The sequence below is a fragment of the Phocoena phocoena genome, chromosome 12 (assembly GCF_963924675.1).
Source record: "Phocoena phocoena chromosome 12, mPhoPho1.1, whole genome shotgun sequence".
Lineage (NCBI taxonomy): Eukaryota > Metazoa > Chordata > Mammalia > Artiodactyla > Phocoenidae > Phocoena > Phocoena phocoena.
Window position 1 is genome coordinate 48,668,028 of NC_089230.1, and position 26,976 is coordinate 48,695,003.

Genomic DNA, 26,976 nt, shown 5'->3' on the forward strand with positions numbered 1-26,976 from the left:
GCCTTGGGGTGTCGGGCGACAACCTTTACCCAGGCACCGGCGCTTCCCTCGAGCGGCGACCCAAACGGACGTGGTAAATGTCCAGAGTCTGATGGGGCGGCGGGGAGGCCGCGGGAAGTGGCGGGGCTGGGCGCACCGTGCTACTGCGGGCTCCGGGAGCACAGCGCCCTGTGAAAGAGGCCGCGGCGGCGGGGACTCGCTCGATGGGAAGAGAGAGGAACAAAGCCTGGCCCCACGCGCGGCTCGAGCACTTTGACGCGCGGGGGACGCAGAAGCCGGGGCGGGCCGAGGCGCGGCGGGCGGGGGCCGGGCTGGGTTGGGCTAGGCTGGGCTGGGCTGGGCGCTGTGCCCGCAGCCCCCGGCTCTAGGCGAGCCTCGCGCGTCCTGCTTAGGAGCGCGGGGCACGGCGGCAGCATGGGGTGCGGCAGCGTGGGGTCCGGCAACTTGGAGCTGATTTTTGACAGCGTGGGGCACTTTGGCAGGTAGGGAGTTGGAGTGGGGGTGAGGAGGGAGGTCGGTGCCTGGGGGCGGAGGGGGAGCCGAGTCGGGGGAGGCGCCGGTGGGGTCTGTTTCTTCCAGTTGCGACGGGGTTCTCGCGCTGAGCTCGCGATCCGAAAACATTTCCATCCCTCCTTTCCCAGAGAAGTCGGGAGGCCTGCGTCCTGACTCCTGGCCCTTGCTGGGCTCATCCTCTCGAACTCTGGCGGCGGCACCTCCCCAGAGCAAGCAGTGGGCTCTGGGGCTTGCTTCGGGAGTGGTGGGTGCAGGGCTCGTCCGGCGCGCCTACCGCTTGGCAGGTGGAACCTGGGGCGCGCCGTCTGCGGGTGCCGGCGTCCGGAGGCCCGGCTGGAAAGCCAGCTCACAGGAGTAGAGGAATGCCGGTTCTTGGCGGCTCATTTCTCTAATTGGCCAAACGGGCTCCTCTTTCACTTCCCCAGACGACTGCTGCCCCGCCCCGCCCCGCGGTAGAGTCTTCCTCAGTGCCTGGCAGGTATTGAATTGCTCCAGAAACAACCGTTAGCGGTTGTTGTTTTGTTTTTTTCTGTTTATAGAAACCTAATATGTGCCAGCTACACAGTGCTTTATTTGATGCCCACGGAATCTTGCAAAGGGGGTGAATCCTTATCTTAATGATTGGGAAACTGAGGGACCCACAGGTCCCTCAGTCTGTGGGTCAAGGACCCAAAGCTACGGCAAGGTGGGACCTAGGTTTAACCTTTGTACGATTGTCACCCTCTTTTCATTTGTCAAGTTAATTTTAAAAATTTAAAGTGTATTCATTCATTCATTCATGGAGAAAACACTTCTCTGTCTGACCTGGAACGTTTTGGGAGGAGAGGTAGCTGGGTGAGGGGCCATACAGCGTGCGGATCAGAGGTTGGGAGCTCAGTCTGAATCCTGGCCTGCCACTCACCGCGAACGTGACCATGGGAATACTGTGCCTCAGTTTCCTATCTGCCAAGTGAGAATTATAATCATTCCTGCCTTTAGCTCCCTCCCAGGCTTGTGGTGAAGAGATGATGATGTGCTGTTCTCCAGGGTGGAAAGTTGCACAAAAAGTTGGTTATGATTCTCAGTGTCCACAAAAAAGAAGTGGTGGAGCAGGTAGAGGAGGGGCAGGAGGTCCCAGCTCTCCCCTGCTTCCTCCTGATACCTGCGTTATTGAATGCTGAGCTGTGCCTGGCTCTGTCATAAGTTCTTTGTATATGTTACCTTCTTTAACCTTCACTACAGTCCCATGATATGGGTGGCATCACTCATTTCACACATGAGAAAACCAGGCCTTGCGCCTAAATCACAAATCTGTTAGTAGCAGAGCAGAATTGGACGTCCATTGGCCTTCACAGTCCATGCTGTCAACCATGGTGCTCTCCTGAGCACGACCCGGGGACTCAGCCAGGTCCTTCATGTATTCCCAGGATCACGTTAGCAGTGAGTGGCAGGCCAGGATTCAGACTGAGCTCCAAACCTCTGATCTGCACGCTGTATGACCCCTCGCCCAATATTCTCTCATCTTAGACTCCTTGAAGAGGAATAGCATGAGGATTACAAAATCAGCTCCGGAGATGGCTGTCTGAGTTCCGATCCTGACTTACCAATTATTAACCGTATGGTCTTGGACATTTGACTTACCACCTCCTCATCTGTAAAATGGGGGTAATAATAGTACTACAAATGTTTATTGTAAGCAATCCACCTTCAGCCTCTCATTTCATCCTCAGAGTAACCCTATGAGGTAGTAGTTACTAATGCCATTCTTTCCCCATGTATTTTAGGGATTAACTAAGATACTTAGGTGCTATAACAAAAAGATCCCTCAGTTGGAGTTTGTTCCTCTCTGGTAACTGTGTAGGGCAGGTTGTGCTCCATGGGGCCGTCCAGGGACCCAAGTGGGTGAGGCAGCTCCACCATCCGCAGCACCGGGGGCAGCTGCTCCATGTCCTTACCCACATGGTCAAATGTGGCTCACCATGGTGGGAGAGGGGAGAATGGATTTTGAGAGACAGCTCTTAGCCAGCCACAATAATGTATGCAAAAGTCTTATTATTCAGTAAGTTCTCAGTAAATCATGGCTATTATTACCTGAGTCCCCATCCTAGTGGGAAGGGTAGATTGTGAAAGCTGCTTATAGGAAGGAAAAGGGTAACAAGTCAATGCTTACAGCAAAAGGTGAGAATAGTGTAAAATATCACAGTACCCATATTTTCTCTAATTGGCATTTGCTCTAATTGGTCTTTTTATTCTTTATAAGTAGAGAGTTTATTGTGTATTATTATTTAGTCTTTTTTTTTTTTTTTTTGCGGTACACGGGCCTCTCACTGCTGTGGCCTCTCCCGTTGCGGAGCACAGGCTCCAGACGCGCAGGCTCAGCAGCCATGGCTCACGGGCCCAGCCGCTCCGCGGCATGTGGGATCTTCCCAGACCGGGGCACGAACCCGCGTCCCCTGCCTCCGCAGGCGGACTCTATTATTTAGTCTTAAGGAAACCTAGTGAAAGTGTTAAGTAGAAAACCCTAATGATCTCTCATTTCTCATTAGTCATTTCTAAGGTGAGGAAGCACTACCCTAATCGCCTTTAAGAGAGGAAAGCGGGACACCTAAGAATTAGGTTTCCAGGACTCGTCCTGAAGCCATATTGAAGTTACAGAAACTTCATGGCTTAAGTCCCATGTTAGAGGGAGTTGAGGAAACCAAGATTCAGGCATCTGTGTTGGGGGATCTAAGACCCTGCATCTTTGAGTTATCTTGGGATAAAGGGAGAGAGGGTTTAAAATTTCAGAGTTGGAATGTTGAGCCTTGTGACTGACTTAATCTATGGATATAGGTACTGGGGATTTTTCCCCCCAATATATGAACTTTTAGGTTTTTTTTTTTTATTTTGGCTGCGTTGGGTCTTCGTTGCTGCACACGGGCTTTCTCTAGTTGTGGTGAGCGGGGGTTACTCTTCGTGGGGGTGCGCAGGCTTTTCATTGCAGTGGCTTCTCTTATTGCAGAGCGTGGGCCCTAGGTGCATGGGCTTCAGTAGTTGCGGCGTGGGCTCAGTAGTTGTGGCACGTGGGCTCAGTAGTTGGGGCTCACGAGCTCAGTAGTGTGGCTTGTGGGCTCTAGAGCGCAAGCTCAGTAGTTGTGGTACATGGGCTCAGTAGTTGGGGCTCGTGGGCTCAGTAGTTGGGGCTCGCGGGCTCTAGAGCACAGACGCAGTAGTTGTGGCACATGTGCTTAGTTGCTCTGCAGCATATGGGATCTTCCTGGACCAGGGATCAAACCCTTGTCTCCTGCATTGGCAGGTGGATTCTTAACCACTGCACCACCAGGGAAGTCCCTTAGGTTCTTTTTTGACTTCACCTTATGAACATCATAATAACTAGCACTTTTATGCACCTACAGTATGCCATAGTGCTTTCCATGTATTAACTCTTTACGTTCCCACAACAACCCATTTTTCACATGAGGAAACTGAGGCTCAGAAAGGGTAAGGATCTTGCCCAAAGACCCAGATGTTAAGGAACCAGAGACAAGATTCAAACCATGGCAGTCTGGCTCTGGATCCATGCTCTTAACAACAATAGGATGACACTAGTTATGCTTCATTATACAGAATTATATAAATCTAGGACCAAAAGTAATCTTCTTCACCTGTCACCCAGATAGCATGAGTCTGTTTCCTGGGGGTTCTGATCATCTTTGCTTTTCCTTGCCTCTGGGTTTCCTGTCTATTGTGTCTGTATGACTCTTTTTCCATTAGCGTTTCTCTCCAGCTGTGGGCACAGTGATATGTTGTGTCTCTGTTGTTCTTTTTTTTTTTTTAATTAAAAAAATTTATTTTGCCCACACCATGTGGCATTGTAGGATCTTAGTTCCCTGACCAGGGATGGAACCTGAGCCGCCTGTAGTGGAAGTGTGGAGTCTCTAAGTCTGTTTTTCTGAAGGGGCCTTAGGCTGGGGGGGACACCTGATGGACAACAATCTTTATAAGGGACAAAGTGATATGTTAGAATGCTAGACACCTAAGGAAGTAGGGTTTTGTTTTTTTCAGGAAGTTATCCTTGTAACAGGGAAAGGGAAATTCAAATTGAAAGAGCGCTCAAGACCTTCCCAGCACGTAGAAAGTATAATTATATGAACTAGCATGGTTTGTTTAGGGACTGCTAAGTGGTTTATTATTTATGGAGTATAAAGTATGAGGGTGAGAGAAGGCCAGTGAGGGGGACACTTACAGTCATCGACAAGAATATTTTTGATGTCATGCTAAGCAGTTTGGGTATTAGGATCACTATGAAGAATGAAAGGTGCATCGGAGGGGCAGAAGTTGGGGCAAAGAGACTGGAGAAGACCCAGGTAAGAGCCCTGGTGGGAGATAATGAGGGTCTGGACCGGAGCAGGGGCAGTGTGAACAGGTAGGATGGGATAGTTTTAACCGGTGGAAATGATGGGTCCTCCAGGCCCTAAGGCATGAAGGAGAAGTGGGAAGGACCATGAGGGGCCCCCATGCCCTGCCCCTACCCCATATTTCTGGTTTGTGTGGATGGTGGTGCCCTAAACTCAGAAGCAGTTACACTCCAGGTGGGGCAGGCTTGGGACTTAGGTATTGAGATCCATTGGAGACTCTTAACGCAAATTCATTGTGGGAATTCCAGGTCGAGACATCCAATAGGCATTTGGGTAAATATGTATTGTTCAGGTAAGACACCTTCTTGTTTTTGTTTTTGTTTTTAATTTTCTTTACTAGTTTTATTTCAGAAGAAGCCAAGAAGTGGTATTACATTGGTACATTAATGATAGAGGCTTGATGGACCCAATTTGACACTTTTATCATTGTAATCATTGTTTTTGAATAGCTAGAAATGCTCATAATGTATATGTCTACACATTCCTATATATTTCTTTTTTTTTGAATGTTGGACCATAGTTTATTCCTGCAAGTCACATTGAAAAGAAAAAACAGCTAACATGGAGGTGGTGGGTGTATGCTGCTGTTAGAATCTTGCGCCACTAAAGTTCTCCATGGCACAAATTATACCCCTTTTGTTGTCATAATAGATACACATAAATTTTTAAAATTTAGAAGTGCCAGTCTTTTTTTTTTTTAAACATCGTTATTGGAGTATAATTGCTTTACACTGTTGTGTTAGTTTCTGCTGTATAACAAAGTGAATCAGCTATATGTATACTTATATCCCCATATCCCCTCCCTGTTGCATCTCCCTCCCACCCCTCTAGAAGACACCTTCTTGTCAGCATGGATTGGGTGGCCAACCAGGGCTGCAGTCTAGACAATACGCACCATGTGGACAGATTGGGTGTGCCTTGGCAGCCATTCCAATCACACCTCAGCAGGGGCATTGGTGAATACTTTTTCCTCTCCCTGGGTCTTGCAAATATAAGACTTCTAAATTGATGTGTTATGTATATACAGAAAAGTGTGTACCTTAATCTACAACTTGATGAATCATCATAAAATGAACACATACGTGTTACCACCCCAGATCACGCCTTCTCATGCCCCCTTTCTCTCCCCCAAACTCACTGCGATCCTCACATCTAACACCATAGGTTAGTTTTGCCTGATTCTAAACTTTGTATAATTGGAGTAAAAACTCACGTACTCCCTGTCTGGCTTCTTTTGCTCAGCACTGTGTTTGTGAGATTCACCGATATCGTATGTCACAGTAGTTTGTGGACTTTCATTGCTGTGTAGTATGTCATGGCATGAATATTCCACAGTTTATTCATTTACTGTCAACAGATATTTGGATTGTCTCCAGGTTGGGTTTATTATGAATAGTCTTTCTTGTATATGACTTTCGGGAGCTCATGTACACATTTCATTGGGTATTTTCCTAGGAAAGGAATTGCTCTGTTACCTGAATGTGCATGTGGTCAGCTGCCAAACAGTTTTGCAAAGTGGTTGTAATAAATTATACCCTCGCACGTTGTTTATGAGACTTCCAGTGGCTCCACAACAATTGTTAAGTATTTTGAATGTGAAACGTTGTGTCAGCATATGGTTAAACCAGGGAATTCAATTTTTCGGAGCAGGAAGCTTACTTGCTTGCTTGCTTATTTATTTATTTATTTATTTATTTATTTACGGCTGTGTTGGGTCTTCTTTGCTGCGTGTGGGCTTTCTCTAGCTGTGGCGAGCGGGGGCTACTCTTCCTTGCGGTGCGTGGACTTCTCATTGCGTAGGCTTCTCTTCTTGCGGAGCACGGGCTCTAGGGCGCATGGGCTTCAGTAGTTGTGACATGTGGGCTCAGTAGTTGTGGCTTGTGGGCTCTAGAGCACAGACTCAGTAGTTGTGGCACATGGGCTTAGTTGATCTGCGGCATGTGGGATCTTCCCGGACCAGGGCTTGAACCCGTGTCCCCTGCATTGGCAGGCAGATTCTTAACCACTGCGCCACAAGGGAAGCCCCTCTCCTGGGAAGCTTTTTAAGCTTGTATAGAGTCCTGGATCCCACCTCAGGCCTCCTGAGGGTGGGGGAGAGAAGACAAATCCCAGCTTCAGAGGCCTGCCAGGGTAGGTGCTCTGTTGCGGGGACTGTGTGTGAATGGAGAATGAGAATAGAACACTTGTGTGACTCTATAGAGAACTCTAGTGACAACTGTGCGGTTCAGGTTGGCTGGGGAAGGACCTGAGGCCAGGAAGGTGGTGACAAACTAGAGAAGCTGGTGGGATTCAAAGACTGGAGCCCTGGACGGTTCAGGAGGTGGGGTGAGTGGGAGGGACGGGGGAGCTGGGAGGATGGGAGGCCGTGGTCAGAGAGCAAAATGTGAACTTTTCAGCAGTGGAGCTGCTCCAGGTGATGAGACTACTTAGGAACCAAACCCAAACGCCTTCAGGGGCAGGTAAACTTCAGACAAACAAAATCTGTCTGCTGCTTGCGGGGGCTGTGTCGTGCTTTGCAGTGTTGGAATTTGTGGGGTGGGGAGGAGTGGAAGACTTATAACCATGATGTATGTTACATTCTCAGTCATATTCATATAGGATGCCTCTTAGGTCCCAAACAGGATTTGGTCGCAAGAGGATCTGGTGCCCAAGTCTTTCATTGCCTCGGTGTCTGGCAGTTAGACACTGGCCCACCACAGACTCCACTCTGTAATGATCTGGACAGGGTGATTCTCCCTCTGTTCTAGACACCAGGAGCTTGCCTTTAGTGAAAGACTCCATGCTGCCCTTTTCCTCTGGCATCTCCCAGGCAGCATTTATAACTTTTACCATAATTTATATAACTAAACTCCTGCTGGAAGACATTTAAATTTCCAGTGTTTTCCAGTTACAGACTAAACTTGTACATTAACTTTGGGAGAGTTGATATCTTTATGATGTTGAGTACTTGTTACTCCAGGGAAGTAAAGAATAAAACTTACTCTCAAGGGCAGATGGTAATACCCATTAGTCTAATATCTTCTAGTGTAGTAGAGATGCTTAGGTGCTTGATTTTAAAAAAAGAATTAGTAAATCTGAACTCTTTTCTTAAGTAAGATTAGCTTTCCACTTTATTTACATGAGTAATTTGCTAAGCAAAGATTGACCAAATTTCAGGTCACTGTCGGTTTCAGTTTGTAAATTTGGAGACCCTACATTTACTTTTAAAATTTTGAATAAACTTTTAATTTTTGGATAATTTTAGAGTTACAAAATAGGTGCAAAGAGAGTAAGGAGTGTCCCTGTGTGACCCTTATCAAGTTTCCCCCATTGTTAACACTTTATATTACCATGGGATATTTGTCAAAACTGAGAAACAGACATTAGTACGTTACTATTAGCTAAACTCTAGACTTTATATAGATTTCATCAGTTTTTCCAGGAATGTCCTCTTCCTGTTCTAGGATCCAATCCCAGGTACCACACTGCATTTAGTTGTCATGTTATCCCACTCTTCTCTGGTCTATGGCAATTTCTCAGTCTTTCCTTGTTTTTTATGACCTTGACACTCTTTAGGCGTATTGACCAGGCAACCTATAGAATGTCCCCCAATCTGGGATTATCTGTTGTTTTTCTTATGATTAAACTGGGGTTATGGTTTTTGGAAAGAAGGCCACAGAGGTGAAGTGCCTGTTCATCACATCATATGAGGGGGAATGTGATAATCCATACAACATCACTGAGGATGTTAACCTTCAACATCCGGTTAAGGTAGTGTTCGCCAGATTTCCCCACTGTGAAGTTTCCTTTTATCCTACTGTGTTCTTTGGAAATGAGTCACTAAGTCTAGCCAAGGGGGAAAGAGTGGGAATTAAGGTCCATCTTCTGTAGAGAGGGAATATGTACAGGTATTAGTTGGAATTCTACTGTAAGAAAGATTTGTTTCTTCTTTCTTTTTTCTCTATTTGTTCAGTCATTTTCTTATATAAGTATGGTGTATTTGTCAGGGTTCTCCAGAGAAACAGAATCAGTAAGAGATAGATAGATATAGATAAAGGTAAGAGGAGATTTATTATAGGAAGTAGTTCATGTGGTCCTGGAGGTGAGAAGTCCCACAATGTGATGTCTGCAAGCTTGGGACCCAGTGCTATAATTCAGTCCAAGTCCAAAGGCCTGAGAACAAGAAGCTGATGGTGTAAGTCCTGGTCTCAGTCCAAAAGCCCAAGAACCAGGAATGCCAGTGTCTTTGGAGAGCAGGAGAAGATGGATGTCTCAGCCCAAGCAGAGAGATCAAATTCGCCCTTCCTCCACCTTTTGTTCTATTCAGGCACTCAACAGATTGGATGATGCCCACCCCCATTGGTGAGGGCGATCTTCTTTACTCAGTCACATGCTAATTTCCTCCAGAGTCACCCTCACAGACACACCAGAAATAGTGTTTTATCAGATGTCTGGGGATCCCTTAGCCCAGTCAAGTTGACATGTAAAATTAAACATCATAGTATAGGACATCATATCATATGACATCATATCATATCATATATCGTATATCCCAAAGTATTAAAAGGATTGTCAGTGCAGGCTATTTTTCAACAGGTTAAAAAAAAAAATGACACGAATGCTCACTAGATCTGATTTGCCTTCTAAATGACGTAGTTGTGAATACATTTTATTCAAAAGCTATCAGCACGTGTACTGCTGGAGTTCAAATAATTTTAAATGTTGTGAAACTAATTCTATTGATGTAGCTAGTGGGTGAATGGCACTTTCACATTACGGTGCTACCTCAGGTTTTAGCTTGACATTTGGAAAGAGCTTGCTTTGGCTTAAGATAGACTGAATTTATCTCCCAGCTCTTAATTCTGTGCTCTGAGCAAGTCACTGGCCTTCCCTGAGCCTCAGTTTCCCTCTCTGTAAAATGGAAATAAAAACTACTTCATGGAATTCTTTAAAAATGTTTTATTTTATTTTATACTTTGGATTATACTGTGCTATTTATTTTGTTGCTCAGATTGTCTCAGCTTTGCCCTTTGGGAGCTCCTTCATACTGGTTCCTCTGTCCCCTTGACATGCCACCACGTTTTTTGTATTTTGAGTACTTCCTTACTTTCTGATACTGTAAGATGCTCCAGGCTTATTTTGTATTCTCCCTGTCCTGGTCTTAGAATCAGACATTTTTCCTGGTTCCTATTATTGGAGAATGATATTTAGAGCCCAAGATCTGGGCACCGATGTGCTTCTGCTATTGGGATATCATTGCTTTTAGGCCCTGTTGACAGATATATACACATATGTATACACACATATCTATAATTATTTCTGTGTTTATCCCTTTATCCAAGCTAAGGCATAATGGAGACTTTTCATATTTGCATATGTCTTTTTTTAGCCCATAGGCCAGATATAATAACTTGATTTTTTTTTCTCTTTGCAGATACCAGATATTCCTCTATTTTATATGTGCCTTCCAGAACATCTCTTGTGGTATCCATTACTTGGCTTCTGTGTTCTTGTCAGTGTCCCCACAGCATACTTGCAAGCCCCCAGGCAATGTGAGTCGGGTTTTTTTCCAAGATATCTCTAGTTGGAGGTTGGAGGACATCTGGACCCAGTTTTCCATCGGCCGTGAAGATCACATCATAGTGCAGCTACAGGACGGTGAGATTTGGGAGCTCACAAGCTGTCACAGGTTCCGGAGGGATGACAAGTCGAGTTTGAACTATGATTATAACGGCCATAAGAGTAGTTTCCCTTGCTTGGATGGCTACATCTATGACAAGAGCAAGTGGCGCAGCACCGTGGTGACTGAGTGGGATCTGGTGTGTAACCGAGAATGGTTTGGAAGGCTGATCCAGCCTACATTTATGCTTGGAGTCCTGCTGGGAGCGGTGATCTTCGGCTACCTTTCTGACAGGTAAAATGAAATGTTTAGTATCGTTACATCAGCGTAGGGTTCATTTTCCTATCTGATCTTCTTAGGGGACAGGGAATTATGTTCAAAACTGGAGTCATTTTCATACCTCCTATCTAAATTCCTTGCTGATCTGTTATTTAGAGACACAAAATAACGTAGCGTTTAGGGGATGGGTTCTGAAGACAGTCTGCCTGTGTTCTGCCATTTATTAGCTGTGGGACCTGGGTGAATTGCCTAACATGTGTTTTAGAATCTCATGTGTAAGCTGGCAATGAAAATAATAGCGCTCACCTCAGGGGGTTATTGCAAAATTAATACAGAAAAAGTACCTTGGACACATAACCACTCAGTAGGTACCTATATAACCACTCAGTAGTGAATTTTTTTTCTTTCAATAGATTTGCTTTTTAGGATAGTCTGGTCCTAAGCAATAATATCTATGAAATTGTGTGATATACCAGCCATATTTTTAAGAAATACACATTAAAATGAATATGTAGCTCTTAAAATAAAGCAAAGTTCATCTCCATATGGACATGGACCACACTTTTTATATCTGTCCTAAAGTACAGAGATGAACTTATTTATTTAAGTTCATCCCCAGAGTTGTGAGTTTTACAGGTATGTGCTGGGCACTGGGAACCTAAAAACAACTGCTTAGGTCAGAAATCCCTGCCCTCAGGGTGTGCTAGTCAAATGGGGCCAACAAACACGTCCAAATAAAAATTATAGGGCTTTGTTTTGTCCAGGGCCATACTAGAAGTAAAAGCAATGGAGGCAAAGACTGTGGAAGCCTAAAGGGAGGAGTACCCAGGTCTTTACCCACCAACACACACATCCCCTCCAGGAGGTGGCATTTGAATAATAAAACTGGAGCAGAAGTGGAGTCTAGTTATTATTTGGTGATTGAAGTTATGTTTCAGTGTTTAAGAATCTTCTGCTTCATAACTGTCTTCCTGGGAAGTGTGGAAGTTAGGGTGTCAGTGGGGAGAAGAACAAAATAGGAGATGAAGAGGTAGATATTCCCTTTTGGTAAGTCTGTCAGTGGAGGAACTGCAAGATGCAAGGTGGCTACCAGCGTGATGGGGTCCAGAGAAGGTTCTTGTCTTTGACTGGAAGAGACTTAAACTGAAAGGGAGAAGTCAGAGGAGAGCGAAAGACAGAGGAAAAAGAAGTAATTGGTAGAATAAGACCTCAGAGGAGGTGGGAAGGGACATGATCCTATACAAAGACTGCAAAATGGTATTTGGAGAGAAAAGGGTGTGTGTCTCTGGAGAGGAGGAAAGAAGAGAAGCCTGAAGGCAGATGCAGGTCATGTTGGCAGGTGGGCAGACCAGGAACTTGTGGGGCTTTCTCCTTGATGGTCTCTGTTCTCTGCAGGAGAGGGCTGCTCATCTGCTGAGAGTGAAGACTTTGTGGGTGGTACAGGGGGTTGATTAGGGATGGATGAAGAATAGTTTTAAATGGCATTCAGGGCTCAAATGAGATTGGGAACATTTATGTGCAGGGCCCACAATCCCAACTAATGCATGTGGGAGCAGAGAAGGCTGAGGCCATAAAAGTGACAGTTTCCAGTTTGCTTGCATACTGCTGCACTGGGCAAGCCTGTTGGTTGGAATCTTAGGACTGTATTTTTTTTTGCCTTACAATTATCTGTCAGGGACATCTCACAGGGAGAAAATATCTGCAAATCACATGTCTAATGATAGTCTAGTATCTAGAATATATAAAGAACACTTATAACTCAACAGTAAGAAGACAAATAACCCAATTTAAAAACGGACAGATGATCTGGAGAGATATTTTGCCAAAGAATATATACAAATGGCCAAAAAACACATATAAAAATGCTCAACATCATTAATCATTAGGAAAACGTAAATCAATGCCACAGTGGGATAACCTCTGCTCACTAGAATGGCTATAATCAAAAAGACAGGCAACCACAAGTGTTGCCAAGGATGTGGAGAAATTGGTGGGATTGTAAAACTGGGGCAGCCATCCTAGAAAACAGTTTGGCAGTCCCTCAAAACATTAAACATAAAGTAGCTTATGACCCAGCAATTCCACCCCTAGGTATATATCCAAGAGAATTGCAACATAACTTTACACAAAATCTTGTTCGCAAATATTAATGGCAGCATTATTCATAATAGCCCAAAAAGTGGAAACAATCCAGGTGTCCATCAACTGATGAATGGATGAACAAAAGGTGGTATTAGCCATGCAATGGAATGTTATTTAGTCATAAAAAGGAATGAAGGACTCTAACATGGATGAAGATTTAAAACATAATGCTTAGTGAAATAAGCCAGGTTATATACTGGGCAACTCCATTTATGTATAGAGTCCAGAATAGGCAACTCTGTAAAAACAGAAAGCAGATTAGGGGCTGCCAGGGGCTAGAGGGAGCAGAGCATGGGGAATGATGACTCCTGGGTGCGGTTTCTTTTTGGAGTGATGAAAATGCCTTGGAACTAGATAGTAGTAAGAGTTGCGCAACTCTGTGAATACACTAAAAGCCACTGAATTGTGTACTTTAAAAGGTTGAACTTTATGGCATGTGAATTACATCTCATGTTTTTTTAAGTCTGCAGGCATATAATTGTTATTTGTTTGCTTTTTAGGCAAAGAAATGCACTTCCCAATTATGAAAATATAGGGCAAGTAAGCAGCTTATTCTAGTAGCAGAATGTAGCCAGACTTCTGTTTTTAGAGGGCCTTAGTAAGAGTTGTCTCCCCTTGGTGGGCTGAGCCAGCCCAACAGAGAAGATGATCCAACAGGTCACAGAGCAGGTCCTGACAGGGAAAGGACAAATCTTCCCTCTCCTTGCTCCCAATCTCAGGTTAGGTGGTCCTTTGGGGACCACCCAGAGTGATCGAGTGTGTATATGAGCAGATCAGGTGGAGACCAGTCCACTGAAAAACTGGCCTCTTGAAGAAATCATGTGTTAACTCACGATTTGCTCAAAATAAATGAATGAGTAACAACAATCAAATATTGATACATAAGCTACTAAAATATAGGTAGCACTTATCTTTCATGAATTAGGGTGGATGTTTTCAACTGTTGCAGCCACACCTTGCTCCTTCCTCTGTGTAATTCTTATTTTTCAGGGCAGGAAGACGACTTGTCCTGTGGGCCACGAGCACTGGTGTATTTTTGTTTGGCATAGCAGCGGCATTCACGTTTGATTATTACAGCTTCATAGTCGCACGCTTCCTTCTTGCTATCGTGAGTTGGGTTGTTGTTGTTGTTTGTTTTGTTTTGTTTTGTTTTGCCTCTTTAATTCCACTGCAGGACTTTTATATTCAACCTTAACTCTCTTAGTCTTGTTCATTTAGAATCTAGTGAGAGAGATCAAGGACTAATCTTTGTTCACTCCACCGCAGAAGTCTTCCTGTAGAATATTAGTGTCCTATGCTTAGAATGAAACTCATTAAAATGAAAAATTGTTGCTTAGTAGGCAGAAACTTTACATTTGACTCAATGCCTGACAGGTAATCCACATTCCATGATTGCTAACAGCAAGGATTTGTGGAACATCACTTCCACTTGGCATTGTACTGGGGATTCTAGCCGATACTCTAAAGCAAAAGAGAGAGAGGAGACAGGGAGAACAAGAGGGAGAGAGGAAGGCATAAGGGGAAAGAAAGAAAAAAAAGTCATCATTTGTAGCCATTACAAATAATCGCTACAAATTGTTTTACTTCTGAGCAATTGTATGGGTCTAGTCAGGCTTTGTATGCATGAGCCAAACAGAAGGTTCAGTTGTATTGTTAAGAAAGTCATTTGTATAATGTGCAGGAAGAATGAGAACAAGAAGGCATCGGGCATTTCTGTTATGGGGAACAGGGGAGTAGAGTGGAAAGGGCATGAGTTTGAATCCCAGCTTTGTCATGTATTGGCTTCTCAACTGTATGACCTTGGGCAAACACCTTATCCTCTTCAAACCTTAATTTCTGATCTATAAACTGTAGAAAATAATACCTGCTTCACTGGGCTGTTACCAGGATTCATGTAAGCATCCACAGTTCAGTACCTGGCACGGACTTGGCACTCCCTACAAGGGTGCTATTACTGGAAGTGGACCAGAGAGTGAGGAAGCTGTTTGCACACTTGGTGAGGCTTCCAGACAGCTTCCAAACTACCAAACAACAGCAGCAGTGGTTCTGTTTGGAGGTCACTGGTCAAGGATAACCAGGTGAAGTTTTATCTTCAGGGAGAGCTTGTGATCTTGCTGAACACAGAGCAGGGCATGCATCCCCTCTCACCAGAATGGATGATCCAAGGGTCTGGAGAGAAGCCAAGGACTTCAGTCTCAGAAGAAGAGGTCACTGCACCCCCTCAGAGGGCAAGGTGGTGTATTCTCTTTTGGAGTCTTCATCGATGGCTGGGAAGTGTTCCTAGAAGGCCACACAGATGGCCAAGGATAGGAGGATGCATTAAAAAAAATTTAGGAGAATTGAAGGTGTTGCATCTTAAAAAAATGTATATATATCTAGGTATGTAGAGAGTTTTTAATACAAAAGATAACAACCAGCGGTTCTGTCTCCACTGAGGATGGAATAAGAGGAAATGGCTCTGTAGCTACAGAGTGAGATTTGATAAGAGACCTTCTGGTGAGAATGATGGTACAACAGAGGCACAGACAGGACTTGAGAGGGTGTGGAGCCCTCTTTTGGAAGATTTAAGAGGATAATTCTAAAAATATCTGTTTCAGTCTTGCAAAATACCATGAGTTGATTTCCAGAGCCAAGAAAATGAGACAGGCCACCCATAGAATACATCTGTAAAATGTGGCCTTAATTTTCTGTGGCTCCTTCCTTTGGTTTTTATAGGAAATGTATTTGTGATACAATTTTGAGTAGGGAAGATGCAGGCAGATTCATTCACTCAGCACATTTATGGATCTGCCTACAGAGTGTAATGCTAAGTAAACCTGACCAGGCTGTTTCAGTATCCCTACATCGTAGGGCAAGTCAAGACACTGACGGGCCATTTTAAAAACCCATACAATGTTGACGATGGAGGACTAACAGTGGAGGGGGTCCCGCAGCGGGGGATGGGATGGAGAGTCTGGAGAGTCAGGGGCCTTTTAGTCTGAGGGGTGGATGAGAGAAGAACCTTCCAGGCAGAGGCAGCAACAAGTGAGAAGGCCCTGAGACGTGAAGAAACTGAAGGTCCCGATGCCTGGAGAATAGAGAGGAGGTGAAATGCATGATAAGGCTGAAGGAGAGAGAGAGGACGAGGCAGGGCCTTGTAGGATGACAGTTTGCCTGGTTTCATAAAGGCAATGGGAATTCCCTGAAGGAGTTCAGTGAATTCAGGGGTGAAGTGGTCATTTTGGCTGCTATATTCGGGGTGGGGTCAGGGTAGATGTGAAGAATAGAGTGTTATTAGTAGAGGTGACAGGTATGAATGGTGTCAAGGAGGCTTCTGGAATTATTTAGGCAGTTGTGCAATGGATTGTTTGAACCCAGTGACAGAAGTAACCAGTAGGAAGTGGGAGTGAACACAAAAAGAACTGGCATGAAAAAAACATTTTGGGGACTGATGTTATAACTTACTTTAATGGGGAAATGTGTAGTATTTGAAGGTTTAAATTTACCAAACAACTGGATTCTTCAGTATGGGAGTCCTCATTATCAGGGTTCGTTATTGAGTCTTGCAATTACAAGGTTTCGTGGGGAAATAAAAGCTGTTGCCACAAAATATGAAACTGACCATTAGTACAATAGTCCCCATCAAGCACCTCTCTGCTTACTGCTAGTAGGCTAGCCTCTTTGCGACTCTGACGCAAAGTGAAATTGCAGATCTTACAAAAGATTCTAGATTACAGAAAGTCTTTGAAAGCAGTGGGGGAAAACTGCCTGAATCCTACACAGATCCCTTGACCAATTGGGATCTGGCAGAGATAAACCAGTTAACTTTTTTTTTTAAATTAATTTTTATTGGAGTATAGTTGATTTACAATGCTGTGTTAGTTTCTGTCGTACAGCAAAGTGAATCAATTATACATACACATATATCTACTCTTTTTTAGATTCTTTTCCCATATAGAAACCAGTTAACTTTTGAAGAAATTAACATCCACAAGGATAATGACAAGATGAGCCTTCAAAAGAGTATGATTCAAATATCAAAGGATTAAGAGAGGCCTTTGGAGAAATCAGTGGCACTCTAGAATAATTTTGCAAAAATTAATTTTACGATTTGTTTTATAAAAGTCAAATGTGAAATAATTTTGTAGGAAAAATTCTAATCCTTTCACCACCACCCCCCTCCACACACACACAAAAAAATCCATCATTTGTTTCATTCTTTGTTTATTCCATGAGGGGTCACATATTGTTATTATAATCTAAATTTTGTTAAATTAAAGATAGGCCTATTTTGGGGGGCTTCCCTGGTGGTGCAGTGGTTAAGAATCTGCCTGCCAATGCAGGGGACACGGGTATGATCCCTGGTCCAGGAAGATCCCACATGCCGCGGAGCAACTAAGCCCATGTGCCACAACTACTGAAGCCTGCACTCTAGAGCCCGCGAACGACAACTACTGAACCGGGTGGCTAGAGTCAGTGCTCTGCAACAAGAGGAGCCACCACAATGAGAAGCCCGTGCACCGCAACAAAGAGTAGCACCCCCCCCCACCCCGCTCACCACAACTAGAGAAAGCCCACACACAGCAACAAAGACTCAATGCAGCCATAAATAAATACATTTATTTATTTATTAAAAAAAAAAGATAGGCTTATTTTCAAAATAAAGTTTTTTCCCCCATTTTTTTTATTGTGGTAAAATACACATAACAATATTTACCATCTTAACTATTTTTTTTTCTTTTTTGTGGTATGCGGGCCTCTCACCGTTGTGGCCTCTCCTGTTGGGGAGCACAGGCTCCGGACGCGCAGGCTCAGCGGCCATGGCTCACGGGCCCAGCCGCTCCACGGCATGTGGGATCTTCCCGGACCGGGGCACGAACCCGTGTCCCCTGCATCGGCAGGCGGACTCTCAACCACTGCGCCACCAGGGAAGCCCCAATCTTAACTATTTTTAAGTGCATATAGTTCAGTACATATTAAGTACATTTATATTGTTGTGCAAGCATCACCACTATCCATCTCCAGAACTCTTTTCATCTTGCAAATCTGAAACTCTATATTCATTAAACAATAACTCCCCATTCCCTCTTCCCCCCCGACCCCTAGCAACCACCATCCTGCTTTCTGTCTTATGAATTTGACTGCTCTAGGTACCTCATAAAAATGGAATCACATAGTATTTGTCTTTTTGGAGTTAGCTTATTTCACTTGGTATAATGTCCTCAGAGTTCATTCATGTTGGAGCATATGTCAGAATATTCCTTTTTTAAAGCTAAGTAATACTCCATTGTATGTATATACCACATTTTGCTTATCCATTCATCTGTTGATGGATGCTTGGCTTGCTTCCACATTTTAGCTACTGTGAATAATGCTGTTATGAACATGGGTATAAAAATATTTCTTTGAGATCTCACTTTCAGTTCTTTTGGGTATATTCCCAAAATAGGATTGTTGGATCATATGGTAATGATATTCTTAATTTTTTGAGGAATTCCCATACTGTTTTCCATAGCAGCTGTACCATTTTACATTCCTACCAATAGTGCATATGGGTTCTGATTTCTCCACATACTCACCAACACTTGTTATTTTTTGTTTGTTTGTTTTCTTGATACTATCCATCCTAATGGCCATGAGGTGGCATCTCACTGTGATTTTGATTTGCATTTCCCTAATGATTAGTAATGCTGAGCATCTTTTTGTGTGCTATTTGCCATTCCTGTATTTTCTTTGAAAAAATCCATTTTTGAATTTGATTGTTTGTTTGGTTAGCAGACGTTTGGTCCTGTCCAAAGCATCCATAAAACATTTGGTCCAGGCCAAAAGGTACTTGATATTTGGTCCTGTCCAAAACCATTTGACATAGACCAAATATGCTCGTGGATGTTTTGGATAGGAGCAAATTTCAAGGACCTTTTGGTGTGGACCAAATGTTTTGTGGATGTTTCTGACAGAACCAAATATCCTGTAAGGGTTTGTTTTATTGTTGAGTTTTAGGAGTTCTCTACATACTCTGGATGTTAGTCTCCTATCAGATACATGATTTGCATATATCTCATTCCGTAAGTTGGCTTTTCACTCTGGTGATAGTGCCCTTTGATGCACAGAAATTCTGAATTTCCCTGAAGTGCAGTTTGTCTGGTTGTTTTGTTGTTATTGCTATTGCCTGTCAAAATGAAGTTTTTATCAAATCTTTTTTCTTCTCACTAGTTACCATAAATTGTCCCCATTTAAAATTTAGGATTTGATAATAAGGCTCTTCTCTATATAGATGAATTGATACACACATTTGCAAGGAGCTGAGACATAAATTCACACTGTGAAGGAATATTTAAATGAAGCAAAAGGCAGTGTCTAACATTTATATCATGCATAACCACTCAAGTTTTGCCATTTGGGGTGGACAGGGTGTGGGAAGATGAAAGGACCCATTTAAAGAAGAAGGATGGATCGGATTAAACGCCATTGTATAAACATGATACGGGTTTCAGAAAACAATGCTTTGTCATTTTCCTTCTTGCCTATGTGTGATTTGCAGAGAGATTTGACTCCTTAGTAGTTATGTGTGTGACCTTAAATCTGGACCACCCTCCCTGCTTTGTTTTGCAGTCTGGAAGTGGCTATCTCGTGGTGGTGTTTGTCTATGTGACAGAATTTGTCGGCATGAAGTCTCGGACGTGGGCATCCATCCACTTGCATTCCTTTTTTGCTTTTGGAACCATGGTGGTGGCTTTGACGGGCTACTTGGTCAGGACCTGGTGGATCTATCAGATAGTCCTCTCCACAGTGACTGTCCCCTTTGTCCTGTGCTGTTGGATGCTCCCAGAGACACCTTTTTGGCTTCTCTCAGAGGGAAAATATGAAGAAGCACAAAAAGTAATTGATACGATGGCCAAGTGGAATAGGACGAGATCCTGTAAACTGTCAGAACTTTTATCACTGGATCACAATGGTTCTGCTGGTAATAAGCCCTCTCAAGTTGAGAAGCACACCCTATCAGATCTGTTTTATGACTGGAGTATTGGAACAAGGACACTTATTGTTTGGCTGATTTGGTTCACAGGGTGTTTTGGGTTCTACACCTTCTCCTTGAATTCTGTTAATTTGGGAGGCAACGAATATTTAAATCTCTTCCTCATGGGTAAGTGGTTAAATTACATTTAAGTTGTAGCCATGAAGTGAAATTTCTACCAAGTTTTGAGAATGTTTCTATTGTCTTTTTTTCTACCAGGAACAATACTGCCAACTACATGATTATGGTCTCTTTTAGTGTTACACATGTATATATTCTCTTTTTAAAAAATGCAAACAGAAGACTTGAGTCCCTTCTTCCTCTTCTGCCTCTTCTCCTTGTTTGCTTCCTTTCTTTAAGCCCATTGCCATCTCAGAACTATCTTTCAGAGGTAACTTCTATAAACTTTGGCTTGTACTTTCAGATCTCTTTTTATGCATCTCCATACATTTGTGCAGATAAACGTTTTATATTTTAACATAAATGAGATTATTCACTACATACTGTTCTTTGCAAGTTGCATTCCTTTTAATATTTAACATGTCTTGGAGATCTTCTGGTATCTTTCTACCTTCGAATGTCCTTAATTTAGGAATTTTAGTCAGTAAAATAACCTAAATACATGCAACTGTAACTTATGTTGTCATGCTTCTTTTAATTCAGTAGCAGGTTAAAATAGCTTCAGATACTGCTGTGATAGCTTGAGGTGTGACTCCTAGGGTAAACCAAATTCACACCAGACACGAGAGAATTATCAGAAATGCATTTGTCCAGCTGGTTACTTCCGTGTAGGCTGCTTGTATTTGATATTATCCCCAGAAAAGTTTGCTTTAAAATTTTTATACATAGCTAACATCCCTTCTCATTAAAGTGTTCTAATGAGACACTGTTTTTGTTTATTATAGCTCAGCAGAAATTATGAGAGAAGTAATTTGAAGAAAAAAACTTTACTCTTTCTTTGGGCAGACCAACAAGTTTGTAAAAAGAGCCTATCTTGACTTCAAACACATTCTATGTGTCAATTGGAGAAAGGATGCAGTATTCGTAGAACAGAGCAGCAAATGATAGGAGAATGAAGTAGGGTGGGGTGTGGCATGGGGAAGCTTAGGAGTGCTGGAGTTTTCGATCTTTATGCTATAGTCTTAATTTTGATGGAGATGTAAATTCTCAAGAAACCGGGCAATCTCGTAAATATAAAAATCTTTCCGAGAAAAATACCATGGTTTTATAGTCTCCACCGCCTTTGATTTTTCATGTCATTATCCTTGCCAGCAGCCCTCTGCCTGAGAGGTGATTCTAGTCAACACTTCCGTGCTGTGAAATTTTTGCACAAGTTTTCATCTCCTGAGATGGTTTGGTGCTGGTGGGAATTTCAGCTTAGGTTTTGTGCTACTTGCAGGTGATAAGCGCTACAGTAGCCTGAAGACATATCTTTGAGGTTATGTGGAGACAGGAGCAGAATGGGGTTATACATTATAAAGTAAAGAAGATAAGGGCACATGGTCCTAATCCCAGACAGATTGGGCCTCATTGGTTGCACCATTTCTATCCCAGACATAGTCAAGTCAAAATTTAGATGCAGCATCTATACAACAACTCAAGAAACATCAAGGTGGAATGTACTTTAAAAGGTCTCTTCAGCTGTTTCCCAGTTGCTGTGCAGCTTTGCTAGACTCCAGGAAGTCGGTTGCTGGCCTTGCACACAGTGCTGTAGAGAGGGGAGCCCTGAGTCAGACGTGGAGGGAACCAGACATGAGGGAGGGAGGTTGCAGGAAAGGGGCCTTGGTTCCCAAAGACCAGTCCCTGAGCTGTCACTTACTCACTGGGCTCAAGTCATTTAATCTGAGTTGGAAAGTGGGGGTAATAATCCAGGCCTATTCCCATGAGGTTCTCATGGGAATCATTGATTTATTTGACCTTGAAAAGTGTTTGATAAACAAACAAGCAAAATAAAGAGTAGAGTAATAGATGTACCTACTGTTCGGGCCTGGAGGCATGGACCCTACAGCAGGGTCCGTGAAAGGGAGGCCTTTTCTCTGGAGTTGTTTATTTTCCATGTTAATGAAAAGGAGGGAGGCTGTCTCTCCAATGGGGCTCAGAATGTTAGTTTTTTGTCTTTGCCCAGCCATTTTTTTGGGTTTTTTTTTCTGAGCAGCTGCAACTGAGTTTAATTTCTGATGTACTGCTAAGAATATTAACTCAGAAAATATGTGTCCACCTGCAGAGATATGTTCCCAAAATTGTAAGAGACATGTAGACCCAGACCTGCCGGTCCAGGTGCTTGCAGCATTCTGTAGTTGAATGGGAAAATGCACATCAGTCCTAAAAGGCAGTGGTGGGTAGTGTCCTGGGGTTAGGCAAGCTCCGGAGGGTCGAAAGAACAGACCTTTGAATTACGTGGACAAGCTAGGCTAGTAAACAGTGACAGTTTCTCAAAGGCTATTATTGGGTTTGGTCAGTTTTGCTGAGAGAACTTCTTGCTTGCTCCCTGATGCATTCTGGCTGATAGATGAAAAGCTGGCACTGAATTTTCTACTTTAATTGCTATGTTCGAAGTTACAGTACAAAGATTTCCCCATAGTTCTGCCAAGCAGAAGAAGCCAAAGGTCAAAAAAGATCAATGTTGCCTATTAATTTACATATTTATTCATTCAACCAGCCCATGCTCCAGTCACTGTGTTGTGTCCTGGGGAGCTTCCTGCCTAGTCCGGGATAAGATTCCGAAGACAGGGGATAAGTGCTAGGCAGATTATGTGAGCGTTAGTGCACGTCACAGCAAACATCCTGCCCACTCCAGTGAGTTTAAAAGTCGTGGGACTTGCTGCCTCTCAGGCAGTTGTTAGATAGTTCTTAGAAGCCCCTGGCAGCAGAGAGAGGGCTGACTATTCCTTTTGGGTGGCATAGGGAAGCTCTTTAGAAGGCAGGGTCCCCTTGTTAGAAGGCAGGGTCCCCTTGTTCAGTTGGACACTGTGGCTATTGAGATGTATCATTTTGCTCCATGACAGGTGCCGTGGAAATTCCTGCCTACATCTTTGTGTGCTTCGGGATGGACCATGTGGGGAGAAGAAGCATTCTGGTTTTCTCCCTTCTCTCAAGTGCAGTGACCAATGGTGTGATTCTGGTGATCCCCAAGGTGAGTTACTTTATGTTTTATTTAGGGAATGGTTAGTTATACTATGACAGTGTGATGGGAGCATTTTCAGCTTATGAATATGAAGAGGAATTAAGACATATGGATAGAGTATATGCTGTACATAGTATTTTAAATGTTTTCTTTAACAGTGATTCTTTCTCTGTTACACAGATAGTTGAAAATTTAAGGAAAAAAAGGAATGTGGGGCGGGGGTAGAGGGAAAAGCCTATAATCCTACTTCCGAGAGATGGCCACGGTTGTATTTTGCCAACATGACCATCCTGAGTGAGAAGAGTAGATTGCACCTTCCAGTAATTATCGTCATCTTAAACTTTTATTCATTCATGAGAGATCTATCCAGCATCTAGTATGTGCCAGGTTCTTTTCTAGGTGCTGAGGATGTGCAGTAAGTCAAGTTTCTCTGAGTATAATAAAAAAAACAAAATAGGACGAGGGATGGAGAATGACTGTGTATGGAGGGGGAAGGCACATGTGAACAATTTTATTTTATCTAAGGTGATTGAGGATGGTGTGCCTCTCAGAGAAGGTGATGTTTGATCAGAAACCTGAAGGAGGGAGGGAGCCATGGAGACAGCTGAAAGATATGATATGTCTTATGTTCAGGATTGTTCCAGTTGAAGTAGGCTTGTGTTTTTTTTTCTCCACTGTGGTAGGTTAATAGTTTCCAATTTCTAGTGTGCATAAATCCCCCGAGGGGCTTGTTTTTAAAATTCAATTTCTTAGTGAGAAACAGTGCCATAAACTACTGAAACGACTTTCACATTCCTGTATTTTGGCAAACTCCATCCCCTAGCATACCTCTTGCACCCAGAAGTGCTCTTCTCTTTCCCCCCAAAATGGAAAACCTGTATTTTCATTCTCAATATGGAAAATATGGTCACTATAACAATACTTTAAAATACTTTGTTTTAAATCGATTTAATAATTATTAAGCAATAGTATCTCAACATTTAGATCAAGGCATTTTAAGTTTTACATATTGTTTGAAATTTAACTTAAGCTAACCAGTGACTGCCTTTTATAGTAACGCTTCACTTAATTATCAGGTTTGGTGAATCAAATGTTTTATGTATTGACGTTTCCAGGTGATTGATATATACAACTGATACACATCAGTTAAAACTGCTTAAGATGAGGAGGTCTCTGCCAATTTGAGGGAGCTTCATCCACACCCTTTTTGTTTGTGTTTTTACGTAGCTTGCAGTTACATTTGTTGAGTTAATGGCAGCTGTCTTTGAGCGGTGAAGATTTAGGGAAACCCTAGAACCTTCAGGTTCTACGGTGGTTAAGCCCCAGCGGCAATGTGGAAGACAGGAAAGTGGCTGATGGGGATTTCTAGAAATAGAGTACTAACCCTTAGCCACAAATTTTTCCCCTCTAATAAAACTTCTCTCCAAATGGTAATGTCAACACAATACAAAATTTTTAAGTCCCATTAATTCATTCAACAAATATCGTCTACAATAGTAATTAAGGTGACAAGGTGACACTGGTTGCCTTAGTAGAGGCACCACCAAATCTCAGTAACTTCACATCATAGACATTTATTTCTTGCTCATAGAAAGTTCGATGTGGGTGTACCTCGTTGGTGGCTGTGGGAGTGGTGAAGGGGGTGTTTGGCTCCATGGAATCATTCAGGGACTCGGGTTGACAGAGGTGCTGCCACTCCTCACACATGAGCTCCAAGGTCACCTGGGTCTCAACACCCATCTGGCAGACAGAGGAGGAGAGAAAAGATCGACTGTGGGAGGTCTCTGAGAACCACTGCAGGAAATAGAACATGTCAGGGACAACAGCAGAAACCATCTGGGAGGGTCTCATTCCAAAGTGTCTCTCCCCAAATAGCTTTTCTTATTTAGAAATTTGAAATCTCCAAGGCTGCAGGGAGGCACAATAAAACTTTCCTCTAAATTTCATAAAGATGGAAAGCTTTTGCAGACCATGTGTTGAGTTTACAAAATAAAACTCTTCATTGTTCTGGAAAATACTGGAGAATTAGAAAGTTTTAAGTAATAATTTTAAGGATTTTCTATTTTTCTTTTAAAAATATTACTTGATGACAAAATGATGGTCTATTTTGCTAATATATATTTTTTCAGGATTACCATGTTTGGTGTGTGGTGGCAACTATGGCTGGAAAATTTTCCATAGGGGCAGCGTTTGGCCTTATATACCTTTATACAGCAGAGATGTATCCAACCACTGTAAGGTAAGAGTTACTTATTTTTCTGTTGTTTTCTTGTTATCTTTCACTTATGTGTCATTTGATTTCATCTGGCCTTTGAGTATAAATACTTTCTTTCCGTAGAAGTTACTGGAGCTCCGAGCTATGGGGGGGTTACATGATGATGCTAATTCTGAATCTGAGGCTTTGTCTATACGTCATTAGCAAGGATATTAGAGAACTTGTTTTGAAATAACACTCTTATTATCCTAAAACCATTTTAAGTCTCAAACACAGTCGACTTACATCGACTCAAGGCTAATTTTCTCAGGTTGTATCTCTTGATGTCCTGATGTCAGTTGTGTTAGTTTGTCAGCGCTGCCATAACAAAGCACCACAGACTGAGGGGCTCAAACAACAGAAGTGAATTTTCTCACAGTTGTGGAGGCTAGAAGGCTGAGATCAAGCTGTGTGGCAGGTTTGGTTTCTCCTGGGGCCTTTCTCCTCAGCTTAATAAGAGATACTTATTCATGTTGAAGGCACATTCTTTGCTTCCTACTAGACATTCTATAAGGTTTAAATAACTTTTAAAGGAAAGCACGTTAAGATATTGCTTGACTTTAAAAAATTGAAATAGGATGTTCCATAGATATAAATCTTTCGGTTTCCCAAATCCCGACTCCATACCCCAAATAAACTCCTGCTCTACAAGACTGATGTTATCCGCAATATTAGACTCAATGAGCGTATGTAAGGGCCTCATCTGCATAGCTGATGCTGATTGGTTTCCCTGCTTTTTTGGTCTTGAATTGTCTTGAATTATCTGCATGTTTGTTTACACTGCTGTTTCACAGAATGAGAATATAAATCATGAACGATTCTTAAAAAATTAAAGTAGGGGCTTCCCTGGTGGCGCAGTGGTTGAGAGTCTGCCTGCTAATGCAGGGGACACGGGTTCGGGCCCTGGTCCGGGAGGGTCCCACATGCCGTGGAGCAACTAGACCCATGAGCCACAACTACTGAGCCTGCGCGTCTGGAGCCTGTGCTCCGCAACAAGAGAGGCCGCGATAGTGAGAGGCCCGCGCACCGCGATGAAGAATGGCCCCCGCTTGCCACAACTAGAGAAAGCCCTCGCACAGAAACGAAGACCCAACAAAGCAAATATAAATAAATTAATTAATAAACTCCTACCCCTAACATCTTAAAAAAAAAAAAAAATGCATTAAAAAAAAATTAAAGTAAAATTATTTCCAAGTATATTAAGCTAAGTTTTACTATTTATTCTCTGCTGGAAGGGTGGACAGGGGCTCTGGGCAGCTGTTCCCTCACTCTCTGCAACCTGTGCCTTTCTTGTCTTCTGTTCTTGCTGCTGTATTAATCCTCTCCGCGTTTCCAGGTCGCTGGCTGTGGGGAGTGGCAGCACGGTGGGCCGTGTGGGGAGCATCGCGGCCCCATTCTGCATTTACCTCTCCAGCGTTTGGATCTTCATGCCACAGGTGTTCATCAGTTGATAGAACTTTACTGAGATAGCAGCGAGGCAGAAGAGCTGACTGCCTTCTATATTTTTATTTATTGGAAGCCAATTTATAATTCGGTTATGGGGGTTTATAGAAACCTAATTAACAGCTCACCAGCTGGTAAGTAGGGTGGTGGGTTGCTGTTTTTCTTGTTCGTTGATTGCCTTCTCCCCCTCTTCCCTATCCCGCCCCGCCTCCGGCTGTGAGCTGTTAATCGCAGCTCTGCCAGCCAGAGCAG

At 43.1% G+C, this 26,976-nt stretch overlaps 1 protein-coding gene across 1 annotated transcript in view; it reads left to right on the forward strand.

Moving 5' to 3' along the window:
- The first annotated feature begins 357 nt into the window (after positions 1-357).
- Positions 358-26,976, forward strand: part of SLC22A16 (solute carrier family 22 member 16) — a 33,693-nt gene continuing 7,074 nt past the window's right edge. Inside the window, exons 1-7 of the mRNA XM_065889056.1 lie at positions 358-482; positions 10,303-10,782; positions 13,900-14,017; positions 19,501-20,032; positions 22,909-23,036; positions 25,157-25,266; positions 26,618-26,717. Of these exons, the coding sequence (XP_065745128.1) occupies positions 415-482; positions 10,303-10,782; positions 13,900-14,017; positions 19,501-20,032; positions 22,909-23,036; positions 25,157-25,266; positions 26,618-26,717 (1,536 nt within the window). The 5' untranslated portion in view covers positions 358-414. The remainder of the gene's footprint in view (positions 483-10,302; positions 10,783-13,899; positions 14,018-19,500; positions 20,033-22,908; positions 23,037-25,156; positions 25,267-26,617; positions 26,718-26,976) is intronic.